Genomic DNA, 23,039 nt, shown 5'->3' with positions numbered 1-23,039 from the left:
AGGCCTGATCTACATTTGAAACCTTTACTTTAAATGTTTCCCAGTGGCCATGCTGGAGATATTTTCAGATATTTCTGAAGATTTTCAGAATGCGTGTAATGATACATAGATGCACTTAATATTCCAGTAAAATTCAAAGATTTGTGGTGCCTTTACATTCACCTCAACTGAAGTCAATGTTATTTTTAAATACAATTTTATATCAGAGTGAGAAACATGTAACTTTAAATCTGTAACTTTCATATGGGCCATCGCATGACTTTTTTAGTCTTCCCTACCTATAGGAAAGACAATCTGAAGGCATTTCTGAGTGTTGAATTAGAGTTTACTCAGTAGGCTCCAATTCAAGCTCTTCTTTGGAAAGGCTTCAAGCAACTTTGAAGTGGTCCACACTGCACGGTTTAAAGCTAATCGTTTCTTTATATGATTTCTCTATACGTTATAGAAAATGAACAGTCCTGAGAAAAATGGCAGTTTTGAACAATTAAACAATATGGGCAATAATGATGAAGAAGAAGAAGAAGAAGAAAAAAGGAAGGTGAAGGTGGTGGCAGTGACTGCTAGAGTACATTGGAAATCTATAATTAATTTTTCTTATCTTTAAGATTATTTTCTTATATTTGATATTTTAACTTTCTTTTAATAAATGATAACTTGTTACATTAATGTCACATCTCAGTTTAGGTCACTTTTCAGTGCCAATTGTCTGAGCATATAGCTGTAAACAAATGAGACTGGAATGTCATGATATAGTGTCTCTTACTATATAAATAATTTATTTTATTTGTCTATTACTACCACACTGATTTTTTTTATTTTCTATAACTAGGACACTGAGTTTTTAATCTATTAAATCTATGGGGAAAATGCTGCACGTAACCTGCAGTATTTCTTGTTGTGGTGAATTTATATTTGGGAGTAGGTGGAAGGGAATTCATAGTTGATTATACATTCATGGATTTACAATAATAAAATATCTGGAAATAAATGTTTGTTTCACTTCACTGGTTTTTTTGCAATAGTTTAGATCATGTCAGTAATAATAATTACAGCAACTGTATGTGTCAGCGCAAATAATTGCATCACTCAAGAGCATCTGCTTGCAATTCTGTGCTAATCTTCATTGATATGTCACTTTAAACTTCACTTTTTAACTGTACTATTAGATTGATGCCTTAAACACAGGGCTTGTCTACACTGCGCCACAGTGTGGACTACAGACTTCAGAATTGCACACCAAAATGTTGCATGCTAACTTACCCGTGTGGATGCTGCTAGTGTGAACTAAGAGGTACCCAGTTCATATTAACATGAATTATAGTAAGAGACTCTTTGGTCCACTCTGCAATTTGCATCCCCGTAGTTCGCACTGTGGCACAGAGTAAACATCGCCACACTCATTGACAGGACTCTTTAAGTGAACTGAGTTTCTACAACAGAGATTTTACCTACCTTCTGATCAGGACACAATCAGAACAGTTATGTTTGACATCAGATTGTATCTTCAGTAGCTAAAAAATGAATAGATTTCTAGTTAAAGCAATAACGCTTCCAGATACGAAAGCCTAGAACTTGCAAATATAGAGTATACTTGGTGCACGGACAAGGGATACAGCTTTTAACATTAGCTGTGATTTCTGGTTTTATGTCTTCCTCAGACAAATGGCACATTTGCTGAAGCACCAAGGAGCTCCTCCCCTTCCCACAGCCACCTTTTCCATGCAGCCAATGCTCAATTGATCCTTTCTGAGCCCTTCAGCATTGAAAGCCTTCCCAGCCAAGTTACGAACCAAATTCACCCAGGAATCTGGAGTGAACACCATGCACATGATTAGAGGAAACCCCACTTTCTCTACCAAACACGATTGTTCTCCTATGAAATATCCTGTAGACATATAACCCAGTTTTCACACCTAGAAATACATGATCTTTTTTTATGCTAACATACATTTGGAGCATCCATTCACATTGGAGCATTCTTATAGTCACAAAAACGTCTTAATGCATGTACAAAAATACTGTCTCTCAGTACTGTACGAGCCTAATCCAGTGTAGATATGATTGAACAGTATTGGTGTATTAGTAACTTGTCTCTTACTAAGCTAACATCCAGACCTAGTGCATTAACCACATTTATTAAATGGCTAACATTACGCAGCAAGTAAATTATAGCTGTCACATTAATATGGATCAAGCTAATAAAATCCAAAGATAATGATGAAATAAACTTCAAAAGGAACAATGTCAAGATGTTTAGGCCACAAATTTAACATATCCTTGAACTGGTAAATTATAAGTGGACTTAACAATTTAAAAGCTATGTACATGTTTTATCCTGATCATAGTGCACATGAATAGCTTTATTTGTAAAAGACCTAGATTGAGTGACATCTTAAAAATCAGTCCTGCAATGGCAAACTTTCTAAAAATTGCTACACTGGAATAGGAAATTGTTCACCAAAATATGTCACTTGAAAATACATTAAATTTGGGACTGAAATGGTAGGGTTTGTGGGGGAGGTCTCAAACTGATTTTGGAGATAAAATTAATTAATCCATGGCATCCATTCTTAGTGATACCAAAGAATTATTATTGCAATACACAGTATATAAGAGCACTGATTGTGAAGCCCTCTAAGGGCTGACATATACTGTTGATACCAGTCTATCTTTAGAAAAGAAAATTAAAAAGCATATATGCTAAAGTAGAAAAACTAGTGATCAAGTCTTCAAAGTGTACAATGTAGCAGATCTTTCTATACCACTCTTCCTGGAAAAGCATCTTAATGTGACTTACAAAAAGTTCAACCCTCAGCATTAAAACTAGGAAAAAGGCAAGTTACTGACCTTTTCCTGTAAATGCACCAGGTAAACAAATTTAGATTTTTAAAACACTTGGAGTCAAGTTTTCAGGCATGGTGTAAGCGGACTCTACTCCCTTGAAATCAGTGGTGTGTCCAGAAGTCCTGGTTAAGTTTGGGCAAAAGTTTAGAAATGGGATGTAGTAAGAAAAGTCTTTTGATTCAAGAACTTAAGAAAACCTTAGAACTAGAATGCAATTCTCATGTCATGTACATGGAGTGAACACTTGCCTGCTATGGCTAGGAAAACTATAATAATGCACAATAAATGAAGAGAAATACGTCAAGAGCAACTAAAATACAATAGTATGCTTTTAATTCTGATGTGATATATTGTATGCATCTTGTGTAAGGTAGCAAACTACTTGGAAAGTTCCAGCTAAATTATAACTGGCAAAGTAAACAGTCTGGAGGGTCTGCAGATAATGATTTTTTTAATTATGTAGCTGAGGTATATTAAAAGAATGAATGAAAGGCTAAGCATTTACCTGAGAGAGTAAATAGTTGTATCCTTGTTATATGCTAAATATGACTGTAAAGGATTCATAATGTAACTAAGATGGCAAGCAAAAGCTAGCGCAGGAACAAAGAGTCAAGATTCTGAACCTTTGTAGCAGCTATTGATGCTCCCATTAAAAGGAATTGAAAAGGATGAAGCAGTTCAAAAAATAGCAAGAACCATCTAAAATCAGCTGTTGTGCTTGCTCAGAGTCTGGTTGAAAGTTACTTTAGACCCTAACTGAACCAAGAATTGTTCTCCTGTGGTCAACTGAATGGGGAGAGGAGTAACCATGTGTCTCATGAGTGTCACAGTGATAATTATGGCTTTCAACGTAAAATACACCAATGTGAAATACATATTGTATAAACAGCACAGCATAGGTCAAAGCACTGTGCCCTGTGGGACCCCATAATGCAGGAGAATCATTTTAAAATAGTATTTGGAATCCCATATTGAGTTTCAATCACTGACGCAGGGATTCATGATATTGGGGTTTTTGCAAGACCTCTTTTTGCTTGGTTCCCCAAGAAGTCTGTTCGATTACAGGCTCACTCAGGTTCCTTTATTTGGCAAACAGCAAAGTTATGCTAAGTTGGTCAGACTAAAGCGTAGGGGGCGAGACTATACATTGCATTATACATTTCATGATTGGCTTGGTTACTTTTTAGGAACCAATCCCTGTACAGCATGATCTGTCCATGTCCTGGTCATGTATAACTTGACTTTTACATTCCAGTTTTATTTTGTCCACTGTTTCTAGCACCAACATGTTCCTGCTTATCTTAGCTAGCACGGACATCTTGACTCCAGCACAATACTGCTTGTTAATTCCCTATTTACATCTTAACCTTCCATTCACCTTCCCAATCATGCCCAGTTAGGCCTTGTCTACACCAACACTTATGCCAGTGAAAACTCTTGTCGCTCAGGGGTGTGAAAAAACACACCCCGGAGCGACATAAGTTTTGCCAGCATCAGCGCTTGTCTAGCCATGTTATGTCAACAGGAGAGAGCTCTCCCGCTGACATCATAAAACCATCTAAACGCGTGGCAGTAGCTATGTTGGTGAGAGAGCATCTCCTGCTGACATAACGCTGTCCACACAAACTCTTATGCTGGCAAAACTTTTTTCACTCATGGGTGTGAAAAAAACAAACAAACCTGAGCAACATAAGTTTTTCCGGCATAAATGCTACTGTAGACAAGGCCTAAGAAATAAAGTCTTATGTCGTTACTTATGCTCAGCTAGGCCTGCACATAGTCAATGAGTTAAGTGCAGCAACATGATTCAATATTATATGTGCTCAAACTGCTAGTAAATACTAAGAGGCTTGGTCTCTAGAACAAAAGAAAGCCTGAACCTTGTCAGACTTCACAGCAAAGTAATTAGTTTGGAGGAAATGATCTAATTAGGCTGCCACCACTTTCTACTTTTCTGGTCCAGAAAGATCAGCTGTCAATGTTGCTGAGGCCACAATAATGTGAATGCTAAAATAACCCAGGATTAATTAACCAAATCTAGCATCGCCTCTAAAAGTTGGTGATAAAATTTGTAGCTAGATGATACTAGTTGAACGTTTTGGTGGCGTTAGTGTGCAAGTGAAGTATTTAAAGGGTTTAGTCATTTACGCTCATAGGCTACTCTGATGTTTGCTCCAAACTCCTACTGACACCAACTGGAGTTCATAACAAAGAGAGAATGTGGCCTTTTGTTTGTAGACTCTGTTGCTATACACTGCTATGCAAAGGGCAGAGGGCTTCCCTCGCTCCTGTTGCACCACTAGATGACATCCCTTCAGGCCACAGTATTCCCCCTGGTTTTACTCTCAGCCTCAGAACCATAGGACACATCTAGTGCTCCTTGACCAGAAGCTTGGTGGTTGTGAAAGCCTCTTCATAGCAAGGGCATGCATGTTAAGTAGTGTAGTCAGAGTTTCTGGGTGTGCATTAGTCATGTTGTCTGTCAAAACAGATAATTATGTGTGGGTACACAATGAAGACATTTGTATTGCAGTAGTGACTGTTGGACCAAATCCCACTTGGGGCCCTATTGTGCTACATGCTGTACAAACACACAGAAAGACATGGTCCCTGCTCTGAAGAGTTTACAATCTACAGTCAGACACGATGTATGTGAGTGCAGTAAGCAATCAGGGATGGCAGAGGGGAAGGGGAGCACTAAAACATGCATTTCCATAGGCTAGTTATTTGCATAACTTGATTTCAAATAATTAATGTAATTAAATATTTATATATAAGCAAAATGATGAGCCTGTAAGTTCAATAACCAAATAGAGTAACATGTACCATATAGACACACTTTAGGCTAAACAGAAAAGTAACTTAGCAATAGTCTTTATTAAGACAAGTAATTATCACACGTGATTGTAATAAAGCCAGTCTAGGGACAGCTTTAAATAGTAGGTCAGAGACCTTGAAATGGAGTCTGTATTCAGTGGGGAGCCAGTGCAGAGATTGGACACTGGGCTGATGTGTCACTGGGCACAGGCTGCTGTGCTTTGTACTAGCTTGAATAGTTTTCAGGGTGTGTGGCTTCATTCCTAGACATGAGTTGCAGTAATCATTGCTAGAGGACCCACATGGATCACTGTGGCCAGATCTGTTTGCTAGGATGGGGTGCAAACTTCTGGCTAGATAGAAGTGGAGTCTGAACGTGTGTCAAAGTGTTTGTGCAGCACATCTAAACTTTCAATTCCCACGCTGTTAGCCTGTAAGGTTAGCGTCTAAAGTAAGAGTTCGTGCCATTCAGACAGTTGCTGACTGAGATGGCTGCTTCCCAATGTCTACACTGCAATTAACAACCTGTGCCTGGCCTGGCTTGGGCTAAGGGGCTGTTTAATTGTGGTATAGACATTCAGACCCAGGTTCTAAAACCCTGCAAGGTGGGAGGGTCCCAGAGCACAGGCCAGCTGCAGGTGTCTAATTGTAGTGTAGACATGCCCTGAAGAGGTAAAATAGGTTAGTTTATTCATTAAGAGCATCCTGGACAAACTTTCCACCTGTAAGCAAGTCCCCACTTACAATCATAAGCTTTGACTCGAAAAATTCCACCACAGAAGACATGAAACTTGAAGAAACTGATGACGACAGCAGAGCTACTGAAAACTGCTTCGGCATGGAAGCTTGTCCCACTGCCATTGTATCCTCTATGGCTTGAGCTAACAATCATGTACCAATCTAAGGAGACAATCAAATTGCTATAGAATAATGGCTTTTTGTCTACAGACATTACCCAATAACAAATTATGCTGACTATGAAGAACCAGCTGTGTGGGTGAACCTGAACAATAAGATTAGAACAAGGTCTGTAATAATTATTGCATGTAATAAAGTAATTAAAATGTATTTTGTGCATGGCAACTCATTTTTAAATGTAAATTTCTTGGCTAAGATTTTCAGAAGTGACTAGTGATTTGGGTGCCTCAATTTCCAGATCCCAAGTTGAGACACCTTAAAGGGAGCTGATTTGCAGAGGGCCAGTGATCAATAACTTTGAAAAAATTTTGTCCCTTGGCTATTTCATTGGCATTTTATTTCAAAATATCACCAGTTTACAAAATAGCTGAATGTGTGGGAGGAGGGGGGCTCATAGGCCCAATTTGTCTGAAATAGGGATGTGTATTCAGGATGAACTTCAGAACCAACTCAACAGATTACATTTCTTTTCTTTTACAATTCTGCACCTCTCAGGCTGACATCCTAAATGTTTGCAGCTCACTGCAGTTTGAAAGAACTGGTTACAATGGAAATGTCACCGATCCCTGATCTACAATGGGACTACTGGAAGTGTAGAAATAGCCACTGATGATTTGAAATGTGCTTTTTGTAACATTAGTGTCTTTGCTGTTCTTGAGATCCATGTGACCCCTCATCAATGGCAAGATCTCAAAGAAAAGGCCAACTACTCCCAGAAGCCAGATTATGCAGATCAGTTTGACAGCTCTCAAGCTAGCCCTAAATCACAAAGATTGTCTTTAGCCCTGTTTTACAATCGCTGATGCAAGAGCATAGATAATTGTTGCAACCACTGATGAAGCCTAGATGGCTGTTTCTTTCTTTCTTTCCTATACCAGATACCAAAAGAACTGACATGTAACAATGAACTAGAAGACATCACTGTTCGTTTACTGCTAGCAATCATGTTGCTGTATGTTTGATCCTGTACTCTATTACAAAAGAAGTGAAAAAACCTGGGTATTTTGTATTAGATAATTTATACCACTTAGACCAAATGGTTCTCAACCTATTTACCATTGTGGGCCGCATATGCAGCTCTCTATGTGTTATATGGGCCACATCCATACAATATATATACTACCTATATGGCCCGGAGGATGCCATACAGGCTGCAGCTGTGTGCTGATTGGGCTACAAGCGGCCTGTGGGCCACAGGTTGAGAACCACTGACTTAGATTGTTGGAAGAACAAGGTGTTAAATCAGAAATGTAAGGTATGTATCCCCTAGGGACTATGTTCTGCATTGTCAGGGGATGGAACTAGACAACCAAGTAGGTCTTTTTAATCGCTACTGTCTATATTTAATTTTCTAGATATAGCTCCATCTTCCATTACACTAATTTCTGAGTATGAGAAATGTCATGCACACAATGGTGATATTTTCTGAACTAAACGGTGAATGTTTAACATCACATGAAGCTACTGGTTATCCATATTTTTATTTGTAGTTTGAACTATAATTTATTTATTTAAAAGTAGCAGCTGGAAACTCACTACAATCTTTATAAAAATTCGTGGTTGGACAAAGTCCCAACACCCCTTATTTCTCTGTATATCACTTCATTAAAGTAATTATTTAAGCAATAGTTTGAAGATATTTCCTATCTGAAGTTATAAATAAGTTTGGAGCTGTAAATCTAGATGTTCATTACTAGAAAATAGGTTACTACCAATTTGTTACACTGGCATGTGACACTCAACAGGTTGTTATATTGACAAATCAGATTACACTAACCAATGTAAACAAAAAGTTGTAGCATCAATAATTGCTATGATCATACGGAATGGTGAGTTCTGAGGGAAACAGCTAATCCATATGCAGCAATCTGCATATTATTTTTACAACACTTAAGAACGTGCTAAGTGCTCTACAGAATAAGTAGAACTCAAGATCCCAGCCCCAAGGAATTTACAATCTAATTTCAGGTGATTGACAGTGAATGAGGATAGCAGGGGGGAAGCAATCACGAAAGTCAAAGGCTCCAATAATAGGATCATGGTTCAGACAGAAGGACACACAGAGAATGTTGTATTTGAATGAACTCACTGTTTGTAGATGAATCTGCAAAAATCGGGCTTTTGGGAAGAATTTGAATGGAGGACAGAGGTGGCATGGTGAGCTCTGGAAGGGCATTCTATCCATAACAGTGGCAATGAAGGGATGCAACTGGAAGTCGAAAAAACCAAGCAAAAAGGATGTCAATGCTGCCATATGTGGCAGTGGAGGTTGAAAAACATGAAAGAAAATGAAGAAAGAGATGTAGAATAGTGCTAAGGCTTGTCTACACTTGAAAGTTAACAGGGATCAAGGTAGGATGCGAATAGATAGGTCAAGCTAAACAGGAACAAGGCACTTGTTTTCCAAAATAATTGTCCCCCATCCTTGGAGATACCCTAATGAGCATGCTCCATGCATTTGTGAACTTGTTCTATATTTTCCAATTTCTTTCTGTCAATGTAGATCTTGCTTGCTTGGTCTGATGATTGACCAGGAGCAAGCTGGTGGACAACTTTTCTTTTGCCAATGTTCAGAGTTAGCCCTAGGCTTTTGTAAGCTTCAGAGAAGTAATAAAGGGCTGTTTATAAATCCTCCAATGAGTGTGCAACTATAACACAATCATCTGTGTACTGGAGTTTGGTTATTATTGTCAATGTTACCTTAGTTCTGGAACGGAGGCAAGAGAAGTTGAAAAGCTGGCCGTTGTTCTGATACCAGATACCAATGCCTGGTGGCACATGGTCTTGGATTAGTGTTTTCATAGCTGCTAGGAAAATGGAGAAGAGAGTGGGTACAACTACACAACCTTGATTTACACCAGTACGGATGGCAAAGGTTTCAGAGGTAGAGCCCCTGCAGAGGATGGAGGCAGTCATCTGGTTATGGAGGAGTCTTACAGTGGTGATAAATTTATTTTGGCAACCAAACTTTGACATGCTTTACTGCCATGGGTAACCCTACCAGGAGTGCAAGTCTCCATTGGCAAGACTTGGCATCACTCTTAGAGTCTCTAGTATACGCAAGCTTCTCCATCATGCCAAGGTGACAGCCCAGGGAGAAGAGCGTGCAAATACTACAGTGATGAGCAGCGTATAAGACCTTACATAGAATAGAAATAGAATGTTAACTAAGTTCTAACTGCAGCATCTTTACTTTGAGGTGTATAGCTCCCTTACACTTTAACTACACCAGGAGTACATCTCAATGGACCTAAGAGTTACTGGGGATGGTGCCCAAGCCAGAAAGAATCCAACTTGGCTCTCGGAGTCCAGATTAAATTTACAGTGCTGGGGAAACATCTTTTTACTTTATAAAGCTCCAGATTCTAATACCTTATTCACACTGAGGATCACCTCCAGTTGTCCGATACACTTCAATGTATGGAGTAAGCTGCTCTTTGATGTGAGTAAGAGTATTGGAATCTGGCCTAACAGGAGCATATTCTGTGTGGTATCAGTGAAAGATTGTAAAAATGGAATCTCCTTTTGCCATTTTACAGTCTCCCTTTTCAGTGTAACAGATGACTTTAAATATAAGCTACCTCTCACTTTCAGAACATTCACAATTTCTCCCCACCTCAAATCACACACACATTAATGCTCTTTCGCCTGGCTACATCCATTCCCACCCCCAACCTTTTCTCCTGATCATCCCTTTGTCTCTTTCAACCACTCTGGACTTTGGTGCTGCCCTGTTTGCTTAAAACTGGCTCCCAGTTATAGTTCACCAGGTTCTCTCACTTATTGTATGAATTGTTCCAGCCAAAGCGTTCAGTAGTACAAGGTGCTGATCATCCCCAACTCCCACTGAAGCCAGTAGTAACTGAAGCCACTCGGCACCTAACAGGATCTGCTTGTGTCCATGTCCTGTATTGGATTATACACACTTGTGCCGCTAGACTGTAAGCTTCCTGGGACAAGCAAGTGTTGTTTGTTTAGCACAGCTCATCAACTGTACTACACACATAGTGCCATATACAATATATTTTACAGTAAAACTTAGGGCATGTCTATACAGACGGCAGCAAAGTCGCCGCCGCTAGATCGATCTTTCTGGATCGATTGAGCAGTCAGTGTAGACCCACTCAATCGATCATGAGGTCGACTGAGTAAAACCACCCCCTCGAGTAGCATTCCCATTGGTGCAGCACAGTGAAGACACCACACGGAAGGGAAGCACAGCAGTCGACGTGAGTTACGCAAGCTACTCTGGTTTGTTTGCGTAACTCCCGTCGACTGCCGCCGAATCTCCAGGTAAGTGTAGACCAGGGCTTAGTCTTGAAGAAGGAGATTAAATATAGCTTTAGATACTTCCATCTGACTGACTTCAAAGAGGACTTCCATCATGAGTGGAGGATGATATGTGATCCTACACTTGAAAATAAACATAGAGTTTCATGGACAATTTTCTTTTTGTTCCCCTGCATGTTATTTTAAAAAAAAAAAAATCAAACTACAAAAGTATTGTAGCCACGCGTATATAGATAAAAGTACATGATGTCATATTCACAATATTTTAATTACTATTAGAAAGTATAGGCAACCATGATCCACTGGATCATGGTGTATGTGTAAAATGTCTAGTCAGGTACCTGATGAATCTGCTCATGGCTGACATGCCCAATTCAAGAAAGACACAGCTTGTTACAAGTTTCACAGTCAGAGTTGGAGTCCAAGATTACAGCACATTGCTTTCTTCTTTTTCGCTTTGCTTCCACCCTCTGGATCAAAGCTGCTTCATGCTGAGCTACAGCCAGCCAGATGTTCCCTCCAAATTGAATGGATTCTGGCACTCCTCCCAGCTGTCTACGTTGATGTTGAATGACTTCATATCATTTTTGCACACATCATGATGCCACCCTAAAGAGCGACCCTGCTTTCTAGAACCATCTCCAATCTCACTGTACAAAATATTCTTGGAGGGATATTGTCTCCTCCCATTCTCCTGATAGGACTGAGCCATCACAACCTCCTTTTCTTGATAGTAGTGTCTAAGTGGTGCTCCAGCACCTCTGTATTTGGTATTCTGTCTTCCCACTTTATTTCCAGAATCTTACGCAGGCATCTCATGTAGAAGCCGTTCAGTCTCCTGATGTGCCTAGCATATGTAGTCCATGTTTTTGAACCACAGAGTAAGGATAACAGCACACAAGTCTCACAGATTTGCATCTGCACCTTAGTTGAATGTGTGCTGTTATTCCACGCATGTTTCTGTAATAGCTGCTTTTCCGATTCTGTTAGTTCAGATTGAAGGTCAAGATTCCTGCTGATTGCAGAATGCAAGTAGCAGAAGCTGTCAATGATGCCAAGAGATTTACCCTCCAGAGAAGCATCAGGCACTGGTTCTTCCATCCTTGGTACATGGCCACAGTCTTCATGAAACTGATTATCAATCCAGAATTCTTGCATGATGCAGAAAATCTACCCAAGAGATTTTGCAGAGAAGATTCACTGTGAGCAACCAAGGCCATGTCATCCACAAGCAGGAAATCTCTCGTTCACCTTGGTTTTCTCTTTAAACCTTGTGATGTTAAACAAACCTCCATCTAATCTGGTTCGAAGATAAATGCTATCATTGCTGTTCTTGAATGCATGAAAAAACAGAAATGAAAAGGAGATGTTACAGAGCAGGGGGGTTAAGAAACACCTATTTCATCCCATTATTGATGACAAAGGTCTTTATTGACATACACTACAGTTGCCTTCAGACCTTGAGGCAATGAACAAATGATGTGCTACATTTTGGAGGGACAACCTAGTTTCTTCAGAGCAATAAAAAGGCCCTGTCTGTTGACCTTCATCAAAGGCCTTCATCAGATCAATGAAGGCTATGTACAGTGGTATTCATTTTTCTCTACACTTCCCTTGCATGTGCTTCACCAAAGATATCATATAAATGGTGAAGCGTCATGAGCGAAAATGAACTGACTTTCAGGATAGATTCTTTCACCTAGACATTGCAACCTAGGGAGCATAATGCAAGTGACAACTTTTCTGATGATGTTCAACAGGGAGATACCGTTATAGCTGTCCCAATCGCTTCTATCCCCCTTGTTTTTATGTAATTGTACAAACCGAGCATCTTTCAAATCTTGAGGTACCACTTCCTCTTTCCAACAGACTAGGATAACTTCTTGGAGCTTTCGGAGTAGTTTGTCATTGGAATGTTTGTAGATTTTCAGCTGGCAAGCAATCACTGCTGGATGTCTTGTTCCCAGGAATCAATTTAACGGCTTCCTACAAATCTTCAGATGTAGGCTCGTTGTCCAAATCCATCATAACTTTGAACTGTGGTAATCCTTTGAGCTCTTAGTATTTGATTTCAATCTCACTGGAGAATAGAATTCCATAATGTTCAATCCAATGCTCGAGTTGTTTTTGTTTTAGAAAGTACTTACTGGCTAATTATTCTTCCCCAAAATGTTATAATGAAAAAATTTTCCTCTGCACAATTTCATTGCCAATTCTATTATTTTAATGTTTCATTAATCCTGTGTTTCTCAGCAGAGCAAGAACAGTTCATCCACAGCCACTGAAAAACTGTCCCTGTATAAGGAAGTGCTATAAACTCCAACTGCTTCTGTTGATGTGCAGCTACACTTTTCTATGTTTAAAGCCTTCATCCTCCTCTGTGAGACTGTTTTCTTTTAGCTAACAAAAATAAAAGGACATTAGGTAAGTTCATAGTATTATAAAGGAAAAAAACCCAACATACTTCAGTAAGAACAAGTAACTGAAGTTGTATTTTTTTGTTCAGTGTCGTTTATAAGGAGAATTGGAGTTCTCTGTAAATATAGAATTTGTATTATTTGGGCAAATAAGTAGCTCAGAGTATACTTTTCCAGGTATTGATGTGAAAGTTTATGTACCAGCAGGGTGGATTGGGCCCTAGTTGTTTCCCTGAAAGTAATTCTAAATAAACTATCACCCCAGCATTTAGCCAATAGATCTTAGCCGTCTTTCATTATCCTCTTTCCTGAAGATAATGTCCTTTAAAATTAAATCAATAAAAGGCACCAGCACTTACTAAAAACTATACAATGCATGCGGTTTATATGCCTAATTGGTACGGTAGTAGCAGTGGGAGCAGGGTTTATATACCTGAGTAGTTATGGTAGGTGTATGTATGTTATATACCTGACTTGTATGGTAGCATGGGTTATACCTGGTGTGTGTGTGTGAGAGAGAGAGAGAGTGTGTGTGTGTGAGTGTGTGAGAGTGTGTGTGAGTGAGTTAGTTAGTTATACCTGACTAGTATGGTAGCAGTGGAGGGGTAATATACCTTACTGGTATCAGTGGACTATTTACATTAATACGCCATAAAAACCTGTGATAAGGATTAAGGACTAATCCTTCAAAGAGATCAGTGTGGGAACAGCCTGGCTCCCACAGTGTCCCATTGGGCAAAGGGAGTGTGTCCTTACTGACCCATTTGATTGCAACATATAAATAATGCACCTCCCTCTGTTAGTTGGGGATTGTGTGTAGGACGCACTCAGGGGTCAGGTTTGCCAGGAATTGTGGCACACCTCTCAGAGCAGTCTCTCTGCTCAGGCATGTTCAGATGACTAAGGCAAAAGCACTGGATATGATTCCCCCCTCAGTCACCTGATACCTACTTTTACAGGGCATTTTCTTTGGTCTTGACCTGTAATGTCTATATATTTGTAATGTGCCAGTCATCATAGTACCTAGGTGCCAAAATAACAATACTTATGTAGTGCTTTAAATGTTCAAAGCACTCTACAAACATTAATAAAGCCTTAAGACATGCTGTGAGATAGGTAAGCATTTTTCCCAATGTTATAGGTAGGAAGTGCCCTGGCTACTGTGAATCCCACACCAGGTGCTGGTATGTGTAGGCCTCTAAAACATCCTCTTGGATCTAATGTGTGGACCCTAGCAACTTTACCTGGCTTGCACAGGCTGAATCGTAGCAACAAGACATTAGCATATTGTGTATTTCTGATGAGTTGCTGAACCATTTAGAAACTCAAACTTTATTGGGAACCATTAATGCTTTTTTGCATGAAAGGACAGTGGAAATCTTACAGTGATAAGACTTCCCCTTCTAATAGCACCTTCCACCCCAGAATAACAAAGTACTTTGCAAATATTAATAAATTAAGCTCCACAACAATTCTGTGAGAAGGATGAATTTACCCATTTTTTGCTATTTTGCAGATGAGAAAACTGAAATACAGAAAAATTAAGGGCAACATTTTCAAATGTATGTGCCTAATATTGGTCTCCTAAATCCAAGGTTTGGGGCCCAATTAAAAAGGGCTTTATTTTCTGAGGTACAGAGTATCCTCCACTACTTCTGAGGTCAATGCAAGCTGTTGAGTGCTCAGGACCCCTACAAAGAAGGCCAATTAGAGAGATTTCTTGACACTGATTTAGGCTCCTAGTTTTAGGGGTCCAGGTGGCCTGATTTGCAGGTGGTTGAGCACCCACACCTCTTATGAAAGTCAGTGGAATCTAATGGTGATCAGCGCCTCTGAAAATCAAGTCACCACATTTCAGAAGCCTAGCTTAAGTGATTACTCAAGGTCACATAGGAAGTCAACAACAGTCCTGGATGGAGAACTCAACCATGCTGATTCTCTGGGTACATCCACACTGACTGCGGCAAAGTCGCCGCTGTCAGATTGACTTACCTGGATCGATTGAGCAGTCAGTGAAGACCCGCTCAATTGATCCAGAAGTCGACATTGTTAATCCACCCCCTCAAGTGGTGTAGCGCTGCGTCGATGGGAACGCGGTTCCTATTGGCGCAGTGCAGTGAAGACGGCGCGCAGAAGAGAAGCCCAGCAGTTGACTGGAGTTACACAAACTACTCTGCGTAGCTTGTGTAACTCCTGTTGACTGCCGCCGAATCGCCGGGTAAGTGTAGACCAAGCCTCTGTAACTGTGCCTTAGTCACAGGACTGTGCTTTCAATACAGTCCAACGCAATGGATGCTCTCTTTCATATATTGTCCAAAACCACTTGGAGGAGATAAACTATAGGGCCAGCATTTTCAGATGTTGGTATCTAAACCTGCCCACCTAAATCCATATTTAGGCACCTAAATAACCCTCTTGATTTTCAAAAGTGCTGAGCAATCCCATGGCTCTGGATCCTCAGCTTTAGGCACTTGAGTTTGAAAATGCTGGTCATGGTACAAACCCAGGACAAAGGTTTGCAGAGGAGTAAAGAGATGAGGAGACCGAGATCAAAATTTTCAAGCCTGAATGCTTACAGCTGGGATCCTACATCTAACCCGCCTGACTTTCAAAGGTACTGGATACCTGCAGCTCCCAGTAATTTCAGTGAAGTTCGTGGGTGTCCAGTGATTTTGAAAATCAGGCCTCTTTTATGTAGGGCCATTACTGGAGGTAGCTAGTTGGAAATATTTACCCTACAATTGAAGAGCTGTTTTCAGCTACCATGTAAATTGATGGAGAGACACTGGAAGGTGTTTACAGCTGGCAGTTTTACTGGGGCATTAGAAAATCCTCCCTGAACATTAAAGACTAGCATATTAGTTAACCTGCCAAGCAGGCCAGGAAAGCAAAAGAAGCTGCCTGTCAGTGGGAGTGTTTGTGGCAGGAGGCTGCTGGGTGGAGTTCCTTACCTGTCTGAGCCACCTCCAGCTTCTGTGAAACCTGTTGAGCAGTTTCCCCGGGTGCAGGGCGGGGGGGAGGAAACGCGCCTCTTGGAACAGGTTTGTCTTTTACCTGCTGACGTTTTTCTGCCCCAGATGATCGTTGGAAACAAAACCACTCTGTCAGTGCAAAGGCAGCCTGGAAAAACTGGTCATGTCAGGGGCGAGGGCTGCATTCCTGGCTGCAGCTGCAGGGGACGCCTCATCCTCCGCCAGGGAGCTGGGCAGGTATATAAGGGGCCAGCTCCGAGAACCTGAGCAGAGAACGGAGCCAGCGAGTGCAACGGGGACGGAGGAAGAGCCCAGCGAGGCCCAGCAACAGAAGAGCCGAGGCAACTGAGGACGGAGGGGCTGCCCCGCCGCCTGCCTTAAGCTGAGCTGAGCTGAGCTGAGCTCCCCGGGATGCCTCCTGCATAAGCCCTAGGGGCCGGGCCGGAGAGTGATTTTCAAAGGTTCAGCTGGTCGCATCCAAGCTGTGAAACCTCAGTGCAAGGGGGGGCGGGGAGGGATCTTCCACGGACCGTGGCATGAGTCAGTGGCCAGCTGCGGGGGGTCGGGGGGGGGGGGGTAGATCTGCCGTGATTTGCCGCGCGCGTGTCTCGTTTGTTTCCATTAGGTCTGCGGCGAAGCAGGACGAGCCCGGCCGGGCAGGAGCGGCGGGCAGCGATCGGCCTCCTTGGTGCAGTGGTTCTTAACAGTTCAACAGTTCTCTAGCCTAATTGTGAAATGTTTAGGACCACTTGATCCGGGAGGCCCGGGCAGCGGGCGAGGAGGAGAGGCGAGGCAGCCTGCGCCTGGCACGGGTCCGGCCGGGGAGGGGGGGGGCACTGGTGCGATGGAAGAGCGATCGCGTGGGGGGGACGGACCCTACACCCCCCTCTCCCCATTGCCCTCGAACTGAATCGGTGAGGAAGGGCTGCCCGGACCCAGCTCTTAACTGAGCCGTGTCCTGCGGGGGGCTGCCTAGAAAAGGAGGTGCAGTCACAGCCCGCCGAGCCGGCCTTCGGGCCCCGGAACCGACACCGAACCGGAGCCGGGGAGTCGCCAGGGCGGGACGGGAAAAATCCTGCCGACTTTCTCCAGGATCCACCTGGGAGCGACACGTGGCGTCTCGAGCCCCCCTGCGAGCTGCGGAGGGAGGAGGAGGGACCCATGCACCTGGCTTCCCACGCGGGGGTTTGCTTTGTTCTGCTGTTTCTAACGCCCCCCCCCCTCCGTTAAAATGCTTTCCAGGACGCTTGGCTGGGCTCTGCCTGGGGGGGCTCGGAGGGGGGGTTACCCTTTATTTCCCGGCGCTGCACAGAGCACAGCGGCGCGCGGAGCGGCTCGTGCTCTGTAGTGATCATCGCTGACTTCGCAGCTCCGTGGGCTGTTACCTAGCAACGCGACGCACATTGCGGACAGCGGCCGGGTGTCTGGGAGAGGGGTCCTGGCACGTGCAGAATAAAGCTCTCGGCACGTGGACCAGCTTTGCAGGAAGGCGCACGCGTGGAAAAGATGCTGCGAGACCGGCAGATTTGCTTGTATTTTCAGTCTGTACCCGCCAGGTGCTCATGGAGTCTAACAGAGAGGTGTCCAGCATGCCAGCGAACACTAGACTCTGCCAAAAAGAGTCATACCAATGGAGATGTTTAAAAACGTTATTGTACCGTGTGTTGTAAGCCCTGAAATGTGGCTAATTGTTTGGTAAGGAACAACTGGGGGACATGTTGTAGCAGGAAAGAAAGGGCTTCTGTCATCTTTTTTAACCATCGTCTTTCCCAGCTTAATTCACATCTATGTTCTGTCTCTCTCACACACAACCATTACCTGATTTAAAATATTAAATGGATTTACTGCCTATCAAGGTTCTGTACTTCAGAAGTCTATTCTTTATCTGCATGTTGGTGGTAGGGATGCACCAGTCCGCTTTTAGTCATCTTAACATTATTTTGGACTGAAGCGTCACCTTTATACTGCTGTACTTAATGCTGTATTATTTTCCATATATACTGTTGTTTAAAAAATGTAGGGCCCAATCTAGACATTTAGTTGCAACTCAGGCAAATGACTTCAGTGGGAGTTTTGCTTGTGTTAAGGTTGCAGCATTGTGGGGACCTGGTCCAAAGCCCATTGAAAACAATGTGTTCTATGGACTTTGAAGGGCTATAAATCAGGCCCTATCTCCTTAGAATGTGGCTGTAGAATTCTCTGAGTGAAAATCTGGCAAAATTTCAGTTTCCAAGACATTATTTTAATTTCAAGACAATTCTTTCTGTCATTTAAATTATAAGATTACTCCTCTATGTCCCGCACCACCTTCCTTGTTCATATACAACAAAACAAAAAGAAGAGGCTTTTATTTAAAAATGAAATTTCATCATTTCTAAACTTCAGTGGGACTGGATATCTGCCTGTGGTTTTTAAACTTAAAACTAAGGAGTTGTTTCATTTAAAACAAAACCAATCATGCACCTACATTTGTGGCATTCCGCTTGCTTAAAAAGTTGCCACTGTTTTATTGCAAGCACATTAGGTGTGCACGTGTAATTGCTGTGGGTGAAATCCTGGCCCCATTGAAGTCTCTGAGAGTTTTGACACTGATTTCAATGGGGCCAAGATTTCACTCCTGTTTTTTTGGTGGGAACAGCTTCCAGGGGAAACTGAAGATATCTGAAGGTGGATAGACAAAAATGACATGAATGTAGCTGCTCAGGGACAGTTTTGAGCAGTAGGTACAAATCATACCATCTCTTACTCAGAACAGGGTAGGCAAGGTTAATTATGACATAATGGGATTTAATATATCTGGAAGTCAGGGAACGGTGGCCCTCTAGCAATGTTTCTCAAACTGTGAGGCTGGCCTTCATAGGCAGGCTTAAACAAGCCCAGGTAAAATGGAAAAACAAATTTCACATGGGACTTGGCAAAGGTAGAACCCCATTTTCATCAACGATGATGATTCCTCATTCACAGAGACAAAATTTAAAATGATCTGGCAAAGAAAAGATTAGCAACCTATTCCACTTAAGAATCTGATGATTCAATGCTCTTCTGGCCAGGTTCTAATGTATGGCACCCATCATCACAGTCTCCTAGAACCTCCCAAATATTTAAAAAGAAATAACAATACATTTCTGTACACTCAGTTCTCTTTTAACTTCAGCGGGCGTTGTGAATATGTAAGTAGTGCAGGGCTGAGTCCTGAAGGGTTGAAAATATACCTGCAAAACATCCTGGGCCAGGTTCCCCAGCTGGTGGAAATCAGTGTAACTCTGTTAACTTCAGTGGAGCTACACTGATTTACTGGCAAATCTGGCCCAATGTGGTTCCCCCCACCCCCAAAACAGTGGACCTGATTCTGACACCCTTCAAATCCAACCTGCCCACTGAAATCAATAGGACTAGTGGGTGTGCAAAGAATGTGGAATGGGACAGGACCCCATGATATCAATGAATTTAAAAATATTAACATACAGGTCTGTAGCCGGGAGATTGACCCAGAGGGAGAGCCAAACCCCCCCTGGGGGTTGGAACCCAGAAAGACAACACCTGACCAGAAGCAGGTAGGCGGGGCTAGGCCTTTAAAATCCAGGCCTGCTCGCTCAGTCAGGGCCCAGCGGCCCAGGGAGAAGGATGCCTGTTCTTTGGTGATCGAGCTTAGGGCCGCGCCCAACGTCCATTCAGAGGAGAAGTGGCCAGATCTACCCACGGCGTGGGGCCCTGTGGATCCAGAGGAGCTGCCTGAACCGTACGATCCAGAGGAAGGCCTGCATGAGCTGCTTACTGCCTGGGACCTGGAGGAAGGCCTGCCCGAGCTGCCTACTGCCTGAGGACCTAGAGGAACTGCCCTCCGCAAAGGACCCCGCACAGTTTCCAGACCTGCCACCGATTGACGGTGAGGGACTCGTGGGACTCCCATGCACTGTCTACCCCAGCGACCCAGAGGGAGACAACTAGCGCCAGGTACTGTAGGGAGAGGGTGGGAGAAAGAAGCCCAGGGAAGCTGACTACGGTCTGGCTGAGCTGACACTCGCTGTGAGTCAGCATGTTGCGGCCAGAGCCCTGCTGACCCAGTGACGGGACACCCCATCACTGACAGGGCTCTGGGCTGGGACGCAGTGGAGACAGGTGGGCCTGCATACCCCTCCCCTCAGCCCGACCTGGGGTGGATGCCGGCTGAGCACCAGAACCTGTCCCTTACTGCCTGCCCTGCCCTGCCCTGCCCTGCCTAAGGGCTGGGCTATAGACTGCTGTTCGCCCAGGTAAGGGCTCAAGCCTGTGTGTGTTTGCCTGCCTGCTCTACAGAAGGGCTAGGCTATAGACTGCTTCCTCGCCTGGCTGAGGGCTGTTTCCCACCGCTGACTCGTCCCTGGCTAAGGGCCGGGCCATAGACTGCTGGCACGCCCTGTGGAGCAAGAGACTATTTCCCCAAAGGAGCGGCCTGAACCAAGGCTCGCCCTACTGAGGGCCGGAGGCGGCCCCTTAATTTGGACTCCCCAAAGGGAGTAGGCACCGGGAGGTGTGGCCTCCCTCTGAGATTGATGCAGAGGGAGAGCCACCGATGCCGCCCCCTACAGGGGATCTTCTACACAGTCCAAATTGATTATATTTTTTCTGTGCTTGAGCGCAGACTGCTCAGAGAGAGTTTGAAAAAACCCACAAACAAACAAACCAGCTGCCTGATAGAAAAGAGTTTCTTTTTGTTTTAAAAGAAAATCTTGGTAACAATGGCGGAATGAACCTGGCGGAGTTTGTACACACAGAGAGAAAGAGAAAGCTTAATGTCTTGTTTTGCTTTGTCAAACTAATGTCAAGACAGAGCACCCCTGATTGCTCATAGGAACTGATGCTTTACTGGAACCCTTTGGGTGGAATCAGGGAGGGTCACTGCATTACTGGAATGTCTCTTCCATGCATGTTTCACCATGCTTGACATTTTAAATGTACAGAATTGGATTGATGCTAACCATTGGTTTTCTTTTGTCAGACTCAGTGAGCGCCTGATGTCAGGCTTCTGTTTTTCATAAACTGGGCAACAAGTCTCCTAGACAGACAAACACACAAACAAATCTATGCAATGAACTATGAAAACATCCTGGCAACTAGCCCTTCCTTGTGATATATTGTCTGAGCTAAGTGAAAAACCAGAGGGGCATAAAGTGAGGAGAATCAAACAGCTATTGCTGTTTTCTACCTAAACTAGTAAACCGTTGTTGCTCATCTGCACAGCATGTCTTCAGCAGTAGCCATTAACAATGAATGTTTGAGACTTAGAGCAAAATGTAAGCTCACATTACTCTGTAACCAAAATTTTGCCTTTGTATACTGGGATCTGATTTTAAGCTCCTTGTTAAAATGACTAGTGAAGATATTTAAAAGGCTGGTTATGGCCAGGACAGAAGCAGTGACAGATTAAACCTTTGTGTTACCTTGGGCTGAGACTAAAGATGCATTTCTCCTCAGAGCAGGACGTAAAACACATTCCTCCTTTCCCCCTCCCCATTTCTGTGGACTGCCTTTGCTACTGGTACCTACTATTTTCAATGTGCATAATAATGCATTGGACGTGATAGGTAAGTGGTCAGAGATTCTGCTGGCAGCTCATAGCAAAGCTCATCAAGCCAGTCTAAATAAAAATAGAATGCCTGAATGACGAAATCTATGTACTCTTTCTTTCTTTCAACTGCTGGATGCTACTCCACGGAAATGGATGACCTAAGCCTTGACCCAGTCCGCCCATTGATTAACATTTGCTGAATGGAAGGCATCCTAGATGGCCTCACACTCAGGTCCCTGAGTAAGACACAGTCACACCTCTTCAAGCCCTTGAAGTAATAGCATAAAAGCCATTTTGTTGTTGTTAAAGCTAATAAAAATAATTTTACTTCAAAGCATCTATGAGCAAAATTTTCAAAGGGGACTTAGCGTGGCTTCTAACTCACAGCTGTGGTTTTGTGCATCTAGTCATTTGGAGGAATAGATGATAGAACTTCATTATTTAACTGCCTGTTAGTGGCAGGAATTGTTAGGCCCAATTCTATACCCGTTTTCTCCACTGGCTGCAAGAAAAACAGGATTTGACCCATTGCTTGCACTCACGAATCAAAGTCAAGAGGTAGATACTGATGGCCAGGTCCTCGACTGGGGTAAATTGGCATAGCTCCTTTGACTTCCATCTAGCTCCATTGATATATAGCAGCTGAGGAACTGACCTTGAAATTCTCTTTCTCTACACGAATGATTATGCACACAAAATTATAGGTGCAAATTGAGAGGCTATGTTTGAAAATTTTAGACCCATGTTCCAAGTGTGTTTCATTTAAAATACATGATAGTGGAGGATGCTGACAAATGAGAGCAATGGGGTGGCCAAGGCCCGTCAGCATGACGGTAACGAGGGAATGATGTGCTGAGGGTTAATATGTTTAGTCAGGAATGTGACAATTCCCTGCGTTGGCATCAAGTCATACAAAAATCCAGCAATTTTAGAATTCACATGAGTCTTATGATTTTTGGACACTGTTAATGGAATGGCAGTCAATGTGGCAGTGGTCACATTAAGCATGACCCCCAAACCCATCCTGCTATCTGGCCTGCTTCCCTCCATCCCCTGCCTGGCAGTTAGACAGCCTGTATTCACTTTGTCCTCCTGCCATCCTGGCTTCCCTTCATCTGTATAGTCCCACTGGCTGCAGCTTGCTCTTTGATGGTGGTTATCATGAGTATCAGAATCTGTGTTGGACACCAGAGAGCACCAATAGTGGGTATGTATGCGGATAAATCCCAAATC

At 42.9% G+C, this 23,039-nt stretch overlaps 1 protein-coding gene across 1 annotated transcript in view; it reads left to right on the top strand.

Moving 5' to 3' along the window:
* ASPG (asparaginase) overlaps window positions 1–977 on the top strand; it is a 68,890-nt gene extending 67,913 nt beyond the window's left edge. The window contains exon 16 of the mRNA XM_067555153.1: window positions 446–977. Coding sequence (XP_067411254.1) covers window positions 446–462 — 17 coding nt within the window. The 3' untranslated portion in view covers window positions 463–977. The remainder of the gene's footprint in view (window positions 1–445) is intronic.
* Window positions 978–23,039: the final 22,062 nt, after the last annotated feature.

Source organism: Emydura macquarii, unplaced genomic scaffold (genome assembly GCF_026122565.2).
Source record: "Emydura macquarii macquarii isolate MOO-44397 ecotype Brisbane River unplaced genomic scaffold, CSIRO-AGI_Emac_v2 contig_1551, whole genome shotgun sequence".
NCBI classification, from domain to species: Eukaryota; Metazoa; Chordata; order Testudines; family Chelidae; genus Emydura; species Emydura macquarii.
Note: the sequence above shows the minus strand (reverse complement) of the source record. Positions and strands in the feature narration are given on the sequence as shown.